Below are 20,243 nucleotides of genomic sequence, written 5' to 3'. Positions count from 1 at the left end.
CCTGGATCATGCACAGAGGGGTTCAACAACATCTAGTGTTAGAGCATTGCTCATATTTTCAGAAGTGAAACCGATGCTTCGCTGTTCTGCTTATGGGGACAAAAGCACTATTCATTTGCGTGCACAGTAGGCTATGTTCCTCAGAAGTTGCAGGCGTTGTGGTAAGTGGATTCCCTGTCTGGGCCACCCCAGGGGCAAAGGAGGCCTTCTGTAAAGAATGTTATATTTTTTTCTGTAAATCTGAGGAATTTCAACATTGAGAAAGGCCTCTGTAATCTATTGCTTTCAGTTTGTCTACCAGGTGATGCGCTTCTAAGGAGAAGGTCAGCCATTGAATATTATAATTTTTTATTTGTTTCTGTCCACAGAAAATTGTAATACCACGGTCAGAAAATCCAAATGAGCTGCGCACATTTACTTTCTACTTGTCCAATGTGGGTAGAGACAATCCACAGGGCAGCTTTGACTGCATCCAGCAGTACATCACCAGGTGAGTGACCCGGGTTGGGTAAATCACCTTCTGGTCCACCAGGGACAGTGGAATGTACATAGATTACATTTTTGTTACAGCATAATTACATGGAAAATGTCAACAAAATATGCTGTGTTTAAAATGTATATATTTATATTACTATCGGCAAGCAATATGCACACTGGATTAACCATTTTCTTTTGTGTTATTAGGCAGGTGTTTGCATTGTTTTGGAATGCGCAAGACCGCATTGTCTAGTCTTGTTTAGATTGCTGGTGTCTGATAGCAGTGTCTCAATAACCCAAATGCATCATAACTCAGCCCATAAATGCATGTGTCTAAACACACTAGACATTGTTTATTTCTCTTGAATTGTTCTGTTTTGGTATAAAACTTCTGGACCATGACCCAAATGTCTGAAGAAAAATTCCTAAGTTAGTGTTTGCATACCAAGGGAGTTGGTTAGCATGTTTAAGGGCTGGCCTGGATTAGTAAAGTTCTAATGACAGATTTTGCTCCAGTGTGGCTGCTATCTGCTCAAGTGCTTACTGTTCTGTTTGCTTTGGGAGTCTGATTGAAGACAAATGTTGAGCGAGTGATTTGAACAGGGCCAGATGTCTGCGTATTGAGGTGAAAGGAGAGTAACTAAGCCCCAGCTTTAACTGACTGACAATTGTTTTAGACCCATCATGTCCTCAGCCATTTCTAATGAGAGACGAGGTTGGCTGGAGTTCACCCATCACCCTGGATCCTCATGAGCCCCTCATTCCAATATAAACCAGAGGCAGATCCGCTGAGGGCTGCCAACTCTATTTCATCCCCTGCCAAATCGGCATCAAAGTGAGGTGGAATCAAAGGCAGGGAAAACCAGACACAGAATAGGCTTTTAAGCAACATTGGTTCATTAATGTGGGAATCCACATTTGAGTAGTGTGGTGGTGGTAATTCTTTCAAGGTCAGTAATATTAGCATGGCTATCGTGACATTGTATTTACTGAATGGACTTCCTCACTTGTCATTATTGGCAAGAAGAGGACATGTTTCATGTCGGCATTTGTTGCTTTTTCCTAAAGAAGATTCCTTAAATTCAGTTCATACTATTTTTGTGTCTATTCTGAATTTCTATGTTTTGACCTTTTGTAGTAAAGATAATTGAATCTCCTCGAGCTGTGGGAGTCAGTTGACCTTTTGGTGCTGTTCTCTCTGTGTGACCTGCTTTCCGCCTCCATGGTGTCCTAGTGAAGGCAGCATTCAGCTGGACTGCCTGGGTGGAATCCAGGACAAGATCACTGTGTGCGCCACGGACGACTCCTACCAGAAGGCCAGGCAGAGCATGGCTCAAGCGGAGGAGGAGACTCGCAGCAGGGGTGCTATCGTCATCAAGCCTGGGGGGAGATACGTGGGTAAGGCCCTTACATATTACTGTGCACACTGAGCTGTGGTAACACAACAGCATTTCTGTCAAAATACAGCTCCCCTGGAGCGCTGTCTCATCTCATGTTGTTTGGGTTTGGGACCGACTCATCTGCTAGGCTTTTTCCTCTGGTTTGTTTTCTCATAAGCCAATTGCTCCGACCTCCTAGTTCAGTGGAAGAATTTTAGCCTCTTAATAGAAATGCCTTTTTTAATAAAAATAGAAATGCCTTTTCCACACTGTATAAAACCCTACTAACTTGTCTGTGCCTGCATTTGCAGTAGTTCAGTAAAATAAGTGTGACATAGTAGCCCTTAAATGATAGGTGACTAACTGAAATGTTATTTTTTCAATAATTAACTAACTGTTTGAACCGTGAGATGCTGTGCTTAATTGGCAGGGATGCCCCCTATTGTGGTTGTTAAAATAACAATTACTTGTAGCTCTTGTACCACTGGCTGAATAATAGTTACTGTTCCTTCAACCTGCTTAAAATCGGTGCAGCCCGCTCGTGTAGCTCTGCCATAACATACCACATCCTTATGTGACAATGCAGTTCATGTCACGGGGTTCTTGTCACAGGTCGTGCTGCTCTGAAGTAGGCTAATGCATAAAAGGCAATGGTGTGTGTATGTATAGAATTCCATGGCTTTTTATAAAAAAAATTGGACAGTGCCTTCCCGAATTATCAGACCCCTTGGTAAAGATAAGAAAAATCTATGAAAAAATATAACTGGTGGTTATCATCTTGATGTTTCATAAAATGGAAAATCTTCATTGGAGGAAACAATCTTCAAAGAAAGTAAAAACTTTTAATCAAGACATTTTTCTCATACCTGTCAATTATTGTCACATTGACATTTTATCCAAAACTAATAGAAGTTTTTATCCCAAATTATACCAAAAAGTGTAATTGCAGAATTTGAGTTTTGGGGATACCAAGTCTACAAAACTACATTACCTCCATGCCAACAAGCTATTTTGATGTCTTCCTAGAAAGTGAGCCTCTACTGTCATCAATATATAATTGTCAGCACCCAGAGTTTCCTAAGCATCAATGGAACTGGTTTCTGTGGTCAGATGAAACAAGTGTGTTTGTGGGAGTTCTGCTATGCATAAATTCCATTCCAACTGAAAGAATCGGTGCCGTAACTGTTTATTTGCTTGTGAAAGTGATCTGCCGCTGCTAAAATGTGATGCGCCGCCACAGAAAAACGTAATGTTTAAACGAAATTTGATTTCATTTTTCTCAATCTGAGTGTATTTTACCTTCGCAGCAGAGTGAGAACGTCCTGCACCAGATTTTCAGTGTAACAAACTAGCGAGTGAGGTCACACATTTGTGTTGAACTGTGACAGTAAGTTGCTGTGACATTGATATAAAGAAGGTAGCCATCATCTGAGTGACAACCATAGGTAAAAAGCAAGCTAGCTAACCAACTTTCGCAACTTGATAGCTAAAACTGGCTACAATAGATTAGCGTAATGCTGGAAACAGAATTTGGAAGCAACAATAAGAACTCAGATTTTTGTATTTTGCATTGAAAATAAACTTCTGCGGTGTGTCTATATAGTGTGTATTATGGGTGTACATTTTCAAAGGAAAAACTGTGGGAAAAATATAAACGTAACAAAATTGCAATTTAAGTAATACTCTATATAATTTTAATATTGTTAGGTGAAGCTCACTCAAAAATAGTTAGAGCTTAAGTTATTTAGAGAACATATAATGTTGAAAAAATTTTATGTAATTGTTTGTGTTAAATTGCTTGTCCTCATTAGCTTTGGAGAGATTGTTAAAATTCCAACCACACCACAAGGGATACTTTTTGCAGAAAACCTATTCAGTGCTCCAGTGAATGTATTGTATGAAATACTCAGGAGTTTCCAGCCAGCAAACTGTATTTTTAACCCTCAATGCAACAAACTGTAATGTACATGGAATTCATATTGCCTCATGAGTTAGTAGCTAGTGGCTTTTATTAGGAGTCTGGATTGCGATTCATGAGCAGTTTTAGAGATTGAGTAAGTAGGTTATTATTGGAGAATGATGTTAAGACACTGTTGTCAAAAAAGTTGACAAGCAAGAGAGACTGGTGTACATGGAGGACGTTAAAGGATTTCATGCATCAAGCCTTTTATCATTAAGCCCACCCCCACACTTGGGGGAAAAAGCAGGGGAAACTCTGACTTAGAGCGGAAGTCTGCAGATGGAACACTTACAGTATTGGATTGGCCACTATATATACATCTGTGTGTGAATGTTTGTGGTTTATGTATGTGTACATCAGTTCTGTGTTTTCATGGTAGCCAAACTAAAACATTTTCCAATGTTTTTATTTTTCCTTTGATTTTGCAAGTGGCTGATTCTCTGATGTTGATGTTATCAGATGCTTCCGAACAGTGCCCCTCTGTCTGTTTGTGTTGGCCATCTATTTCATTCTGCCTAGCTAAAAATAGTACAACCACCAAACCTATTGATGGATAGAAGCCAATATGGGTTTGGCACATTTAAAAAAAAAAATCTTAAATAATTAGCCTATCAGCTTTGAGCTGAGCAGAACTCAGGTTAGGCCTTGCACAAGCCAACTCCACCCAAGGGAAGCCCGTTGGAATCAGGCTTCAAAACAATCAAATCACATCAAAGTCTAAACTTTACTGAGAAAATTATATATAACTCCTCAGGTGGTTAGCTAGCTGAAATTTGACCTTAAATTACCAAAGATGGTTTTGCACTTGTGGTTTTAGCTAATTCTCTCTGATTGCCTGTGATTTAATAATCGTTTTGTGATCTGGACCTAAGAAGATGGGAGAGTTAAGTTCAACTCTGCTTGCTAAATCTGTTAACTAGCTAGCTGCCTCATTTTTGGCATGAAGTTAGTTATGTTATTAGACATCTCTGGAGGTGGGAATTGTGTATTACAACCTAATATAAAATGTGCGTTTTATGAAGGGAAATTCTACTTTTAAATTTAAGTCACCTAAAAGAAGCTTCAGTCGTCTTACAAAAAGGTATCTGAGAAGTTCCTGGACTTGAGCGAGATGACTGGAAATGTTTAAACTTGCACCTTAGACTCGTCTACCGTCATTAAGGTGGACATTCTCGTGAAATGGGGGCCCCACAGTTAATTGATCTGAAATCATTACGTTTCAGTCTTACATTCCACCCTCCGTACTAACAGCAGTTAAACATAAACAATGTACCACAAAGTGATTGCATTTGCTAAACATACCTAAAACGGAACTTGTCATTACAACTCTGACGTTTTATGGCTGTGTGTCACAAAGTCCCAAACTGTTTCTGTTCTATTAGGTAAGAAGGTGCAGATCCGGAAACCGGCGCCTGGCCTGTCCGACATTGCTCCATCACGGCGGACGTCACGACCCGTCATCATCTCCAGTAGCACTGTGAAGAAAAGCACGGCACAGCAGAGGCCCCTGAGGGAACGCCTCACCCACCTGCTGGCCCTCAAACCCTACAGGAAGCCAGAGCTCATTTTGCGCCTGCAGAAGGATGGCCTCTTGCCCTACGACAAGGATTCTCTGGACAGCCTCCTGCAACAGGTTAGTCAAGTCAATCACACACTGCCTTTTGGAACAGATTACATATTCTTGCTGTTAGGCCGCCAACACTGTATTGTCAAATTAATGTGATTTAGGAGAGTTCACTTTACCGTAGTGGTGTGTACATTTTTATACTTTTTCCTAATGTTTTTTTCCCAAGCTGTGGGAATCGATTCCACAATCTTGGCATTGCCGGTGACATGACCTTACCACATTGGCTACACGTGGGCTCACAATGTTACAATAGATAATTTAGGCTACCTGTTCCTTCAGGCTTTCTACTAAAAGTCCTTTGGAGACAGCAGCTTGGTTTATTCGCCAGTCATAGCCAGCAATATTGCCCTCTGCAAACCAGTCAGTCACTACCGGTGGTGAGGCTGTTGATTAAGGCACTTTTCTTGAGGATTGTGTTTAGAAAGTCGGTCCTCTATCCTGCATCGTGGTGTTAATTTACTGCACTGACGTCTGTCCTTGTCGTCTGTGTCTAGGTGGCTAACCTAAATGGGCGAGACAACACCTTCACATTGAAGGACTCGTTGTTTAAGGACATACAGAAGGACTGGCCCGGATACAGTGAGGGAGACCAGCAACTTCTAAAGAGGATCCTCGTTCGGTATGCTATACATTATTACTACAGTGTGTAGTGCATGCTGTATTAAAACCCACCTGTTTTGTGGTGTTCAGTGTGTGAGTATCTGCCAAAGTCACTAGCTTTGCGTGACCACATTATGGAATCTCCCGCCACTACGATAGTCTGGAGTCAGCCATTTTCAGAAGGGTGACAGCAAGCCTATTTGCAGTGCTTTGAAAATGTACTCTTGTGTTTACGAAAGGACCCTCTTCTGAAATTTTTCTCACACTAGGTTTCTGTTATATCTAGTATCCAGGGAAAGCAATTTGTAGGTGATGTAGAACTTTCAATTATAAATAATGCGTGTGGGCAACATGATCTTTTGTTTCATTTGTATAGACTGTGTACTTGAGGTCATGGAGATGACGGGTCTTCAGCTACTATGCTTGACTCCTTGAACCCTGTTAAAAAATTGTTTTGATGTATTTACTTACTGTGACTATTTACTGACTGTGTACTGACTGTCTGTTTAACTGTGTTTAGTGTACCAAGTGTAGCCAGCTGTCTGCACTGGTGATAGTGATTGTATGGTTTTTTGCTGTAAATTATGGGAAAACATTGTTCTCAACAAAAATGGCGTTCCATCAACAAAAAAATTAAGCAAGGCCATCAGTAGTAGATTGCTGCTGGTGACTTTGCTTTCTTCAGCACATTTTGTCAGTTCAAGTAATGACTGGATTTTCAAATGCTCTTGTTTAACGACAGACTGGGCAGAATCGCTGTTGACAAATGACACTGTACTGCAGGGGTGAGTTTGGAATCAGAATTAGCTCATGTTTTGAGTCTAGACACTTCAGGCATTTTCTTGGAGTACAAACACTGAAGGCAACAGTTTAAAGACATAAACATTGTTACTTCTCCACAGAGTTTGGATTTATTCTTTACTGCATGGTTTCTGCCCAGTCTCTTGGGTAAAACATTGTGACTGGCTTGTGAGTCAAAGCAGCTTTAACCAGTGATGATGGAATTTGCTTTACACTGGTTTCTGGAGTAAAATTGTGACCTATGCAACTACAGCTGCATTATTGCGGCTATGTGTTTGAATCTTTGTTGCGACATCCCGACGACGCCTGTGTCCCCCACAGAGGACACTGCGTATTGACTCAGCACTACTCGGGGTGGATGGATATTGTTGTACAGGGCTCCTTATTTCTTGTGGTGCTCAATTGTTGTTGTTTAGCAGGGGAAATGTGGTCTCCTCCCAGCATGCATGTTCCAAAGACCACTTCCTGCAAAACAGCTTGGGAAGATGACCATCAGAGGAAATATTAAGAGAGAAATGCGTGTTTGTTTTATTCGTGGTAGTCTAACAAACAGAAGCAGTTGCTCCAGATTCTTCTCCGGAAGAGAAGATGTAAGTCTGAAACCAGGCGCTCATTTCTGTGGGGATCCCTGCTCTTATTTTCTCTCTGCCCTGTGCTGTTGACACGACAATCTGGCATTTTTCCTGATGGAAACCAGTGGAAAAGTGTAGTTTCTCAAGATCTGGGGCAGTAAGGAAATGCGTCTTGCAGCTAAATTTAGAACAGGCATTGCCAAGTGCTTACTTGGGTGCACTGAGTCGACCCAAAATTGTTGGACTGCAGGGAATGTTTCACATTTTCAATTATTAAATGTTTCTGTGAAACTCATCCCTGAGCAATGCATTTCTACCACTTCTTCTCGACTGCTCTTTGAGCCTTGGCTAGCTTATCAGTGGAACACCCTCTGCTGAAGTTAGAACATCAGCTGTAGTCACGCAACAGAATGATTGGACGGCCTGTGACGCAACACTGTGCCAGCACATGCTGATCCGTGTGTGAGGTGGCACTAGTCCAAGGTCTGTGCCTGAGCTGGGACCTAAAACTTATGGAAGGAACAACCAACCTCTCACCTAGTCCACACTCCCCGCACACTCTCTTGCTGTTTTTCCTCCTAGCCAAGGACGGTCCGTAGTGCTCTTAATTCCCCCCTGTATCCCACCGACGCCTATTGTCAACACCACCAAGACACACAAACATTGTGTGACCGTTATTCAGCTCATGTGTGCTGTGTTTATTAGCGGATGTGACTTACCATCTCATCCCAGCCTTTGTCGGAGATCCGTTTAACCAGATCACTTTTATGTCTTTCAAATGGAATGACATTAAAAGGAAAATACTAGGACGTAATGCATACATAGTGCAAGGCCACATGATACAATCCAGCGAATATCTCACGGTTCTACTGGATCAAGGAGTTGGGTTAACCTTGCAGTTGGTTCTGTTGAGGAATACGCACACCCTCCGCAGTAGAAGCATTGCAGTGTTGCCAAACCTTTCAGCTGAATGTGTCCAGCTCCATCAGTCAGTGGATCAGACTTCCTAAACCAACAGGATACAACACATGAAGGTGGGAAAGTACATTTTGGACTCCTGAGCATTGCCGCCTCCCAAGGAAGCATGCTCTTAACACCCTAGTCCACTCCATACTCACCCATGACTGTTGCTCAAACAATGCATCTGTATGTCTTCTCAAGTTTGGAAAGACTGCATGGTGCACTCAAAATAAACTGGAGCTTAAATCAGAAAGCCATGCAGCCCCTCAAGACTGAGGACTCGGCTGTTGGTTTGACTAAATCATTTGCAATCCTCCATAAGACGCAATGTCAGGCATTCTTCCGCTTTATACTGTACCATCTCAAGCTACTACATCTCTGCCTGGTTGGTTGCTGTCTGGTAAACTACAAAATGTGTACTGTCTGCAGACAGGGTCAGATCAGCTCTTGCCTTGCCTCCATCAGGGTACTACATTACTCCAGGGGAAGGAAGAGTGCCGGAAAGACTGTGGAACCCCGTTCCAAAAACTATCTCCCTGCATATAGATATCCAATGCAGATACTGTAAATATGAACGTCACCTGTCATTCAGTGTATATGCTCCGCACAAATTCCTTTCTTATATGCTCGGCTATTTGTATGGAATTGTATAGCATTTTTTTGTAGCTTGTCTGTACCGTAATTCCCCGTTAATAACCCGTGAGTTAACCGTACCGTTAATTTTATAGCTTTGTGTGGTATACAAACCCGAGTATTAACCACACCCATATATAAACCGCCCAAAGTATTGACCTTTCACAAAACCTCTCCCCTAAATGGTCCCTGTCCAATCCTACCTTAGCAACCGGTCAGTCAGGCTTTCGTCGTTAAGGGTCGAAATGAAGGTCCGTCAGGCATTCATCATTAAGGATCTTTCTTCTGAAGTTGATAGGATGCTGTTGACTGATAAGAGTTCAATAATAGCTATGTAAACAGAACTTACCTGGCAGTGCAGGAGCATGACTGGTCCACAAGGCTGTGCTGGTCACATTTGAGTTCATGGGGTTTTTCATTCTTTGATTGAGATCTGTTTCAGTTTTTGTGCCCCCTTCCTTGTTTATCTGAATATTGTGAACATATCCATCCACTGCAAATTGCAATCCCTTGATCTGGAGGATGTCATGGAGGTATTACTCCAAAAAAATCACTTACACTGACCGGTAACATGCTCCCCTCCACGCATGTTTATTTATTTGCCACTTACAAAGAAGTGCAGCTTGAGTGGTGTAGCAACAGTAACTAAGATAGGCTGGGCTATTACCAAAGGTCAATTATGACTCGTACGTACATTGTACAATTAATAATTAACATCTGTCATGGGGTGCTACCAAATTAATTTGTTGAAGAATTAAAAGTTTTTGAGAATCATGTAATGCCAATTGTATCTTATTTTCTACATACGTTTCTGAAACACCTACGTTCTCATCTGTGAGAATTTTTGCCTGTGAAAACCAAATCAAATTGCTTTTATGAAAAACCCAGCTTTAAACCCCAAGGAGCAAACGAGTGGGGTTGAATTTCAGTGGCTAGGCTGTGTCCAGAGTCTATTTAAACTTAGCCCAGGTCAAAGCATGGCCAGATGGACAAGGACAGGGACAACACGGGGGAGGGGGAGGTGTCAGCACAGTGGCAACTGAAATCGTCAGGTATCTTCTTGATCTGCAACACAACCAGGAGGACTTTGGACAGGGTCAGCAACGGGTCTTTCAAGCCTGGTACCCCTCAGGTGTGGGCCAGGACCTCATGTCCTCCTAAGTTTAAAACGGCCATGCTGTAGAGATGAGCCTTTAGTTGACACTTGAAAGTTTGCACTGAATTTGCCGTTCTAACCTTAATTGGCAGATCATTCCACAGTAGTGGAGCTCTATGAGAAAAGGCCCTGCCTCCGGCTGTTTGTTTAGAAATTCTAGGTATGATTAAAAGGCCTGCATCTTGAGATCTAAGGTTACGTGTAGGTATGTATAGCTAGATAATTTCAGCGAGGTAAGTAGGAGCAAGTCCATGTATTGATTTATAGGTTAACAATAAAACCTTAAAATCAGCCCTAACCCTAACAGGCAGCCAGTGTAAAGAGGCTAATACTGGAGTAATGTGTTCAAAAAAAAAATTCTAGTTAGGATTCTAGCAGCCGTGTGCAGCACTAATTGAAGTTTATTTATTGATTTGTCAGGGTAACCAAAAAAAAGGGCATTGCAGTAATCTAATCTAGAATTAACAAAAGCATGGATCTGTTTTTCTGCATCAGTGTTTGATAGAAAGTTTCAGATTTTTGCAATGTTTCGAATATGAAAATAAGCAACTCTTTGAACATAAATATGCCTCAAGGACCGGTCATGGACAAGAGTAACGCAGAGGTTTCGTATAGTTTTTTGGGATACGACCATGCAGCTGTCATGGTTCATAGTGAGATCTGCCAACATAACTCTTTGTTTCTTAGGTCCTAAAACAAGCATTTCTGTATTTCTTGAGTTTAAAAGCAAGAAGTTCTCTGTCATCCACTTCCTAATATCTGAAACACATGCTTCCAAAGTAGCTAATTCTGGGGTTTTCTCCATTCCAGATTACATCACCCAGAGGCAGCATATATAGTGGGAACAATAATGGGCCCAGAACCAAGCCTTGAGGAACACCAAAACATATCTTTGATTTGTCAGAGGATATGCCATCCACACACATGAACTGATATCTTTCAGATAAATACGATTTAAACCAGGCTAGAACATGTCCACGTAGCCCAATATGGGTTTCCAGTCTCTCTAAGAGAAGGGAGTGATCAATAGTGTCAAAAGCAGCACTAAGATCAAAAAGCAACAGGACGGATGCGGAACCTTTGTCTGAGGCCATTAGAAGGTCATTTGTTACCTTCACGAGTGCAGTCTCAGTACTATGATGGGATCTGAAACCGGACTGGAGCGTTTCATAAATGTTTTTTGTCTTCAGGAAGGCATTCAAATGTTGGGAAACACATTTTTCTTAGATTTTTGAGAGGAACGGGAGGTTCGATGTTGGCCTATAATTGTTTAATATGTCAGGATCCAGATTTTTTAAAAGAATTGTGAGTTTGGAACACATCCGGAGGAAAGGGAGCAATTTATTATGTTCAATGTTGGCTGACCTAGCACAGGAAATGGCTCCTTAAGTAATTTTGTTGGAATCGGCTCTAGCTGACAACTTGTGGGTTTAGAACTCATTACAAATTTTGTGAATGTGTCGAGTGATACAGGATCAGAGAATTCAAGTGTCCCCATTGACACCTGCTCAGGGAGGTTCAGGACATTCCCAGGACAACAGATTGTGAGGACCATAACTATTTAAGGAAGAGTCAGTTATTTGTTTTCTAATGGTGATGATCTTTTCATCAAAGTAGTTCATGTATTCATTACAGCTAAAGTGAAGACCCACTTCACTTGTTGAGCATTGCTTTTTTGTTAACTTTGCGACTGTATCGAAGATGCATTTTGGATTGTTTTTATTCACCTCAATCAGGTTGGAGAAATAAGCTGATCGAGCAGATGAGTGATTATTGTGTACTGTCTATCCAGGCTAGTCTGAATACTTCCAACATGGTGGAGTGCCACTTTTACTCAAATTTTCGGGAGGCTTGCTTGAGTGCTCTAGTATTGTCTGGGGACCAGGGTGCAAGTTTCTTGTTGCATATTTCTTTTGTTTTTAGTGGTGCAACCGTATCTAAAGTATTTCGCAGTGTTGAGTTTAGATCCTCGATTTGATCAATTGCGGATTTATTTACTCTGGGGGTAAATTATTAGATCTACAATATCTATTTCTCGTGACAGGACTAAATCTAAGGTGTGATTGTGGCAATGTGTTGGTCCTGAGACATGTTGGATGAAACCCATTGAGTCAATTATGGCTTCAAAGGCTTTTTGAAGAGGATCATTGGACTTTTGCATATGAATATTGAAATCGTCAAAAATGTGAATACTATATCTGCCATGACTACAAGGTTAGACAAGAATTCTGGAAACATTGTCTATGGCCCGGGCGGCCTGTGAATAGTAGCTATGTAAAACGATTTTTCAGCCTGGTTAACTTTCATGAGTAAAACTTCAAAAGAATGAAAATCAGTGATATGTTTGAGAGTACATTTATATTTACTGTCATAAATATTAGCAAAACACCCTCTTTTTCGGGATGCAAGGGGGGATATGATCTCTAGTATAGCCAGGAGAAGAGGCCTCGTTTAGGGCAGTGAATTAATCAGGCTTTAGCCACGTTTCACGCATGCCAGTTTTAAAAATGTAAACGCGTATTAACTGCACCCAAGTATTAACCGCTGTGGTTGAAAATGTTTTCAAAATTTGTGTAAATTGCGATATTAACTTTTTATTGTATCACAAAGATTCTGAGTATGTGTATATGTACTGTTGTGATTCTATGCACCCTCACCTACTTTTGCTATATATTTTACCAAACTGTTTTTACCAATGTAATGAATGTCTGAGGTGGGCTCACAGCAATGTATTATTTATGTCTGACTGTGTGGTGACTCAGCTTCTTTGACTGGTTTTGTTTTAGGAAAATGTGTCAGGGCCAGAGTCAGACTCCGAGCACCACCACCTCAGTGGCTCCTCCACCTCCGGTCGAGCTGCCACTCTCAATGAGCCCTCCTAAAGAGGTAGCCAGCAGCTCCCCTTCACAGGTGAGACGCTTCTTTTCCCTCCAATTCCTGCTCCTCCTCCCCCTTTATACCCTCCTTCTGTTCTTTCTTATCCACCTCCTTCCCACAGTCATCCCAGAGAGTCCTCAAAGGCCCTTCCACTCTGTGGTCTCATTAGGAAAAGTTGCTGTACATTTTATTATTAGCTCCTTCCCTTCTGGGTTTTCACCTCAGACACCATGTCCGTTTCCATCCCTTCCTGCCTGATGCGTTGTTGAAAACACACTCTAGATATACACAGTTAGTTCTGTTGTTCAATGAAACGGCAGTACAGTAACACTTGCTGTAAACAGAAACCCACAATGGTACACTTGTTTATGTGGCCACCAACCATTGTGGATTTGCTGAAAGACTTTAGTGCACTTATGCCAAATGAAACTGGTCAAGGAGACATACAGATCCACAGGGCTCCAAACTAGGCCCTGTGTTATTTCCGAACCAAGCACTTCCTGCTCCACTGATTAGGTCAGCTACTTGCAAAGTTGTTAGTGTCGCCTGGGTCAAATTTAGTCTGTTGGCAATACAAACCCATCCATTGTGTAGAAAGGACATGGTCATCATACAGCCAATGGTGCTAAGAGGTCCCTTTCACTCTGGCCATTTGCTCCTCTTCACATCAACATACCACATGCTTAATTTTAGCACATTGTCTTAGTTCATTCAGTATTTTTGTTGCTGTTTCTTTTCATGTTTCTTGCTCATAGTTTTTCTCTGTCTTTAGAGGTGAAATGAGTTCACATTCCATGTTTTTAATTTTCCTGCCAGAAACGGCCAGCTGCAGATTTCATCGACCCTCTGGCCAACAAAAAGCCAAGGATATCACACCTCGCCAACAAGGCAACAGGCCCAATAAATGGCAAGCTAAGCTCGTCCAATGGGAAGGAGGCAAGTGGGGCTGTGGTTTCGGCGGTGGGAGACGGTGTGGCGGCCAGCTCTCAGCTCCCCCTGCTGGACATCCCCCGGCCCTTCGACCCACTCTCTGACGTCAGCAACGACTCGAGCCATAACGGCCGGGACTGTGAGGGCCAGGAGGCTGCCGTGGCCGAGAGGTTGAGCCAGCCATCGGTCTTTTCTGGGCCCGCAACGTTGTCCGTTCCAGGGCTGGGGCCCTCCTCACCCAGACACACAGGTCTTGAAGGACCCCAAGGCAAGAGCACCTCGCCCTCCCTGCATGGCAAGTCCAAGAAGAAGTCCAAAAAACACAAAGACAAGGACAAGTCCAAGGAGAGGGAACGAGAGCGGGAGAGAAAAGGAACAGAGGAGCGTGTTCCTGAGCCAAGGAAGACCTTTGAGATCTGTACTTCCAGCTCTGAAAACCTGAAGGGCAGTAGTATTCCACATAGGAGCACAGGTGAGCCAAGTCCAAGTTATGCTGTACATCTCAACCCTTCCAGAACTGTATACAGAGAGGCGTCTGCCTTAGTATCATTCTGAAAGTAGATGAAAGAGGGACCTTGGCTATAACTGTTACACACCATCTCAGATCTCTTGAATTTCTTCATCAGGCGTTTTGCCTGATTTTATACCTCGGTTCCTGACGTTTTTTTTATTGGATGTCCTGTGATTTGTCTTGTGGTTTGATGACAGATGTCACTAATTTGGTTTTAGAATATATTTTTCTATCCGTTTAAATAATAAAGTTAATATTGGAATTACCAGCGTCAATGTGATACATTCTTTTATGCTTCTAAATGTATCGAGATTGTATTTTAGGCATTTCAATATTGTAATTTTGATGAAATTCAACATTGCAAATATGTTGCTGTCTTTATTAATGGAGATGGAGTGATGGTGCTGAAAACGTTTTCAGATTCATATGTAAATGGTACATTGCTTAAGGTCGAATTCTGTGCTGTAGTTTAGTTTTGGTTAAATCTCCTGTACAAGGTTTTCAAGGCACATGCAAAACAAATCACCTTTAGTCGCTAAATACATTCACCCCCACAGAATTTGACTTGGTGCTGTTAGTAGTAGACAACATAGAGGCCAAATACGTAAAATATACTCAATGTTGACTTAGAGTACTGGAGAAATAGCTTGTGAGCATATAGGTTGAAATATTCTGAATGTATACTTTATGGATTATCTGTATTGTATATCTATATGCAAGGTGATGAACAGGGTTTAGTGTGTCTATTTAGTGTAAATTATTGAGTTTGTATGGTTTGTTAGTCAACACAGGGAAAGGAACTGCTGAATGTTTTTCTCTTATTACTTATAGCCATAGCATCTGTATAATATTGTAAAGAATGATATTGTGATCCAACCCCACAGCTGTAAAAGGCTTGAAACCCTATCATGTAAAGCAATCTTGTGCTTTCTTCCAGATCGCAATGGAATGTGCAATAACATCAGTGTTCCTTCGTCATCGACTGAGATGGCCGACTATTTATCGTAAGCACTTCCTTCCTCTTGAACCACAATACATGTGTTATGCAATCACCATTTGTTTCCTTCTACAGATTCTAACTATCTAGAAAGTGTGCAGTAGAAAGTACTTAGTTTTGCATTCTGTTTATCCTTTCTTAACAGGAAGTATACAGTGATTGGCTCCTCTGAGCAGCGTCAGACTTATAAGAATGACTTTAATACTGAGTACAGTGAGTACCGGGACCTCCATGCTCGGATTGAGGGCATCACCCGGCAATTTACTGTGCTTGACTCTGAGCTTAAGCAGCTCCAGCAAGGCACAGAGAAGTACAAGGTACGCCCACTTTGGTCAACTGGAGCGTTCTGTATGAACTTCTACCTACCTAATCACTACAGCTGCGTTATGCTGCTATTTTGGGTTCTTATTGTTACATTGGTCATCTTCAGTATTACAATGTGGTGCAATTCTAACAATCACTGTTGTTTGGTCTTTTATTCCACAGACAATCCACAATCAGATATTCCAAGAGTATCGTAAAATAAAAAAGGTAAGATTTGCAGCTGTGGATCTTATTTGCTTCTTTTAAAGCTGCTCAGGTGATTTATTAACAAATACTGATTTTGTTTATTTCTTTTTCACAGACTAATCCAAATTATAGCCAAGAGAAGAACCGCTGTGAATATCTACACAACAAACTGGCACACATAAAGAAACTAATAGCAGAGTATGATCAACAGCAACTTCAAAACTGGCATTAGATGGACTTTGTTTTCTCTCTTCTCTCTGGAAACCAGAAAGAAAGAGAAACTCTGGATTCCGCTCTAAAAGTACTTATTAAAGATGCCATGAAGGGAGTGTTCCCCTCATTGGGGCCAAAAGCACTAGTGAGGACAAAGCAGACCACATGATCTTTTTTTTCTTTTTTGAAGATGTGACTGTGGCATGTTTGGCCAGATCTGTGTAGCTACACTGCATCCGGAAAAGTGTTGTGTGGCATTTGTCATACTCTCAGCCCCCCTTAATGCACAGAGATCTCTGAAAGAGTAAAAATGGAAAATCCATATACTTTGGAGATCTCCAAACAGCCTTTCCTGGTTTGTAGATGGGGTGGTGGTAGTGACACTGAAATGGAGATGGCTCATCTTATGCCAAATGCAAATAGTTTGAGAACAGAAAGTAATGTATGGATTATATAATATCAATTTTTCCCTTATATTGAAATGGAAGGTTCTGAAGGTAAACTCTATTTAACTATGTTTTCATTTTTAATTTATTCTTTTCTTTTTGAACTTCCATAGGGGTAACACGTTCTGTTATAATTTTACACTCCTCAGTATCAGTACTACAAAGCAGTGTCTCTTGTTCTTTTCGTCACATCTTGAATGTCTGCCAGTATTTTATGCAAAAGCTGCCTTGGCCATCAAATTGTCTATTTGTTGCAGTTCATATTTTTTTTTTTTCTTTTAAAGAGACAACTATCCCCATTGATTAATAAAGACAACGCTATAAATATTCCAATCGGGCACAGCTGCCTATGTTTGGCTTTTCTTACATCTTCTTAATTTCTTAACTACTAGGATATCATGTAAGGGCAGTGCCAGCCTTGTGATAGGATCTTAATGAATTTTGATGGGTTAACCCACTGGGAAAGCATTTTTCATGATCAGTCATGGCAAACTGTAGTTATTGTTTTTTTTTTTTGGTATGGTTACAGTGATGGTACTTGGCTCATGCCCATTATGCTGTTGTACAAGGTTGTCAGCCATATGGTTGTCTTCCCTACTCAATTGTTAAAAAGCCAGCTCACTATGATGTCAGTAGACTTAATTTGCCAGACTCTCTCCTCATGTACATATCAGACAAATTGGATCCTTGTATTACCTAAAGCAGGCAGGAAATATGAAATAATCAAAGCTCCTCCAAAATCATAATGCATTTTTTGATATAATTTGGAAGATGTTAGTATACCTTATGCAGCAGCTTTGACCATTGTAACGTTGCTATGTTTACAGTGTAGTCTAACTTCCATTTAATTCATGCAAACAATTTCTTCTTAAAGAAGGGTTTCATTTACAATATCTAGTGTTTGTTCATCAACATGATTGTCAAGATGACTGTTATCCCAAGACCAGCCTCACCTATCTTCCAAGTGGAGTGGATGACTTATTATCCTTGTATATCTGCCAGTCAAAAGTACTTGAGCTCATCAATGTTTTCTGAAAACCCCTGAAATTACCAGAAACACTGTTCTTGTCATGAAGACTACCTGAAGTCCCTGTTCAGTAATTTTTGGTCTAGTCAACTAATGCATTTGTAATATGGACCATTTGTATGTTATTATAAGTAATTGGCACTTTTTCAACAAATCTCACCTTTACTTTTAACTGACCTTGTCCAATTGACACATGTCCCTTTTTCCATCAGGATGGGCTTCTTGAATGTTACAATGATCAGTATTTGTATCTTTATTTGAAACAGCTGCCCAAGAGCATACAAATCCAAGCAAAGGCTTGATTAAACCTCTGTGGAAACTATTTGATAGTGTTCTGACCAGCATTAACACCAAAACATGCTCTGCCTGGAATCAAGGAAATTTATTTTTTAAAACAAATCAGTATTTTGTACTTACCCTGACTTAAGAAAAAATGTTTTTGTTTGAACAATGCAATTAAACAGTATTTCCCAATGGAAATTCATCAAGCCTTTGGTTATGATATGAGAAGGGCTCTTTTTCACTTCAAATGGGATATGCATGCCTCCGCTCAGATATTTTAATGTAATGTAGGTTTACTGTATCACCTCCTGAAATCAGAACACTACACAACATGGCCTGCTCTGAGTTTCATTCGTCGCAATGCTGATTACTAGGGCTGACTGAGATTGCCTATTTAAAAAAAAAAAAAAAAGCAGATGCCGGTCTTTTGAATGTTTTGTGACCAGAATCAATTCTCAGTATCACCCAGTACCCTTTAAATGATATGTGACTTTTCACTGGCCTCATTGTGAGTTGTTTCGTAGAGACATTCTGATATGATTACTGTATACATTTCTCATGCAGTCAAACCCAGTTTGACTATACTCTTCATCAATAAAGATGGTAAAGGCATATGTGCAGATATGGAGCAAAGGTGTCTTCGTGTGAATTGCCAGCACAGAACACCATGGTGCCAGATTAATTTGCCTAATTATCTGATTTATTCGTTTTCTTGTGATTACAAATGCTGCTGTATTAGCAAAGAGATTTGAAAGGAGTCTGGGATTTATTTTGTTTAAGGTGCACTGTTTAACACCACAAGGGACTGGGACTGAGATTGGTCTTCATTTCAATAACGTTCTGAATCATTTTTGTGTGGGGGGGGGGTCATATTCTGAACTATTTGTTGCACTTTATTGTATAGCAATTCAAACACAAACCAGAGATGCATTAAGGGGAAAACATTTTAGCACCTGCTCAGTCCTGACCTGACATTTTACTAACTACACAGAAAATATAAAGTTCACTTTTGTATTGTTTAGTTGTCCTGGGTCATAATTTGTTTTATTGGCGATTGTAGAGTATTTATGGTAATTTTGTGCCCAAAGTCTTTTTTTGTCATCCTCAGGAGAATAATTTCTGTTTTCTACATAGAAAACTAAAATGGGTGCAGAATTATGTTTCTATCATAGGCTACATTAGTGTAAGGCCCATGTACAAAAAAGAATCAGTCCTTTCAGTATCAGGGGTCAGTAAGTAGAGTAAAGCATTATCATACTTATAAGAATACCGTTAGATATTTTGCATGGATAATTGTTTACAATATCTTATCTACTTTACATCGGATTCTTTATTTTCCCACTACTATAGTGAGTGAGACTGAAATGTGGCTCCAAAAAGGCATTGGCGTAGCTGTGTGGGTAGGACACTGTGTGGGGAACAGGAGGGCAGCAATCTGACACACTGTGTGAAAGATCGCAGAAATCCATAAAGTGTTCCAGTTGGCCAGGCGTAGCTGCCTTTGGCTCCTGTCTGAATGCTGGCATTAGTTCAGGGAGCTGGAGGAGTGTCAGTGAGTTCACTCTGGCAGGCTGCCATCTTCCCCTGTATCTGATGGACTTATGGCCCATCCCTCTCTATCCTACAAATACAACACCACCACAAATTATTTGTAGAGCCCATGAACTGATTTCAACCACCGCAGATTACAAGATAAATTGAGAAAAAGGAAAGACCCAAATGTATTTGACAGCTTCAGTGGAATTTATACCTGTGATCTGTTCGGATAACGCATGGCAGTTTAGTTTATTCAAACAGAACCAATTTAAAAGCCAACAAGCACTCATGTTGGGTGTGGGTAAAGAAAGGCTCCATTCCGATTGTCTGAGTAAACATCAGTAATCAACAAGTAAAATCTACTTGATGGGAGCACCAAAACACCTAGATTGATGTTTTTGATGAAGCAATTAGAATGCTGATGCTCATTGACATTTGCAGGAAGCATAAAGCTATTATAGGGCCATAACTGATTGAAGTTCTACATTGATATCCGCTTAACTGCACCAGTTTTACAACTAGTGATCAAACATCTCAGCGTGCATATTTATGTAGAAATGTCATTCAAGCCTTAATCTCAAATAATTCTATGGTAGGATGAGATGTTGAAAAGAAACATAAATGGAGGCTTTTTTGTTGGTGGTATTTGAAAACTCCGAAGTTCTGCAACCAAAGTGCAAGTATCGCCCTCATGTGGCAAAGTTTGCAAACAGATAAATGCGTTTTGGATTCTAAGTAAAGTAACATTA

At 40.7% G+C, this 20,243-nt stretch overlaps 1 protein-coding gene across 1 annotated transcript in view; it reads left to right on the top strand.

Moving 5' to 3' along the window:
* ell (elongation factor RNA polymerase II) overlaps positions 1-18,578 on the top strand; it is a 46,656-nt gene extending 28,078 nt beyond the window's left edge. The window contains exons 3-12 of the mRNA XM_010871705.5: positions 369-490; positions 1,712-1,875; positions 5,199-5,449; positions 5,938-6,062; positions 12,952-13,075; positions 13,859-14,444; positions 15,421-15,487; positions 15,626-15,797; positions 15,967-16,011; positions 16,106-18,578. Of these exons, the coding sequence (XP_010870007.1) occupies positions 369-490; positions 1,712-1,875; positions 5,199-5,449; positions 5,938-6,062; positions 12,952-13,075; positions 13,859-14,444; positions 15,421-15,487; positions 15,626-15,797; positions 15,967-16,011; positions 16,106-16,222 (1,773 nt within the window). The 3' untranslated portion in view covers positions 16,223-18,578. The remainder of the gene's footprint in view (positions 1-368; positions 491-1,711; positions 1,876-5,198; positions 5,450-5,937; positions 6,063-12,951; positions 13,076-13,858; positions 14,445-15,420; positions 15,488-15,625; positions 15,798-15,966; positions 16,012-16,105) is intronic.
* Positions 18,579-20,243: the final 1,665 nt, after the last annotated feature.

The sequence above is a fragment of the Esox lucius genome, chromosome 8, assembly GCF_011004845.1.
Source record: "Esox lucius isolate fEsoLuc1 chromosome 8, fEsoLuc1.pri, whole genome shotgun sequence".
Classification (NCBI taxonomy): domain Eukaryota; kingdom Metazoa; phylum Chordata; class Actinopteri; order Esociformes; family Esocidae; genus Esox; species Esox lucius.
The sequence above is the reverse complement of the archived record's forward strand: the minus strand, read 5'-3'. Positions and strand labels throughout refer to the sequence as shown.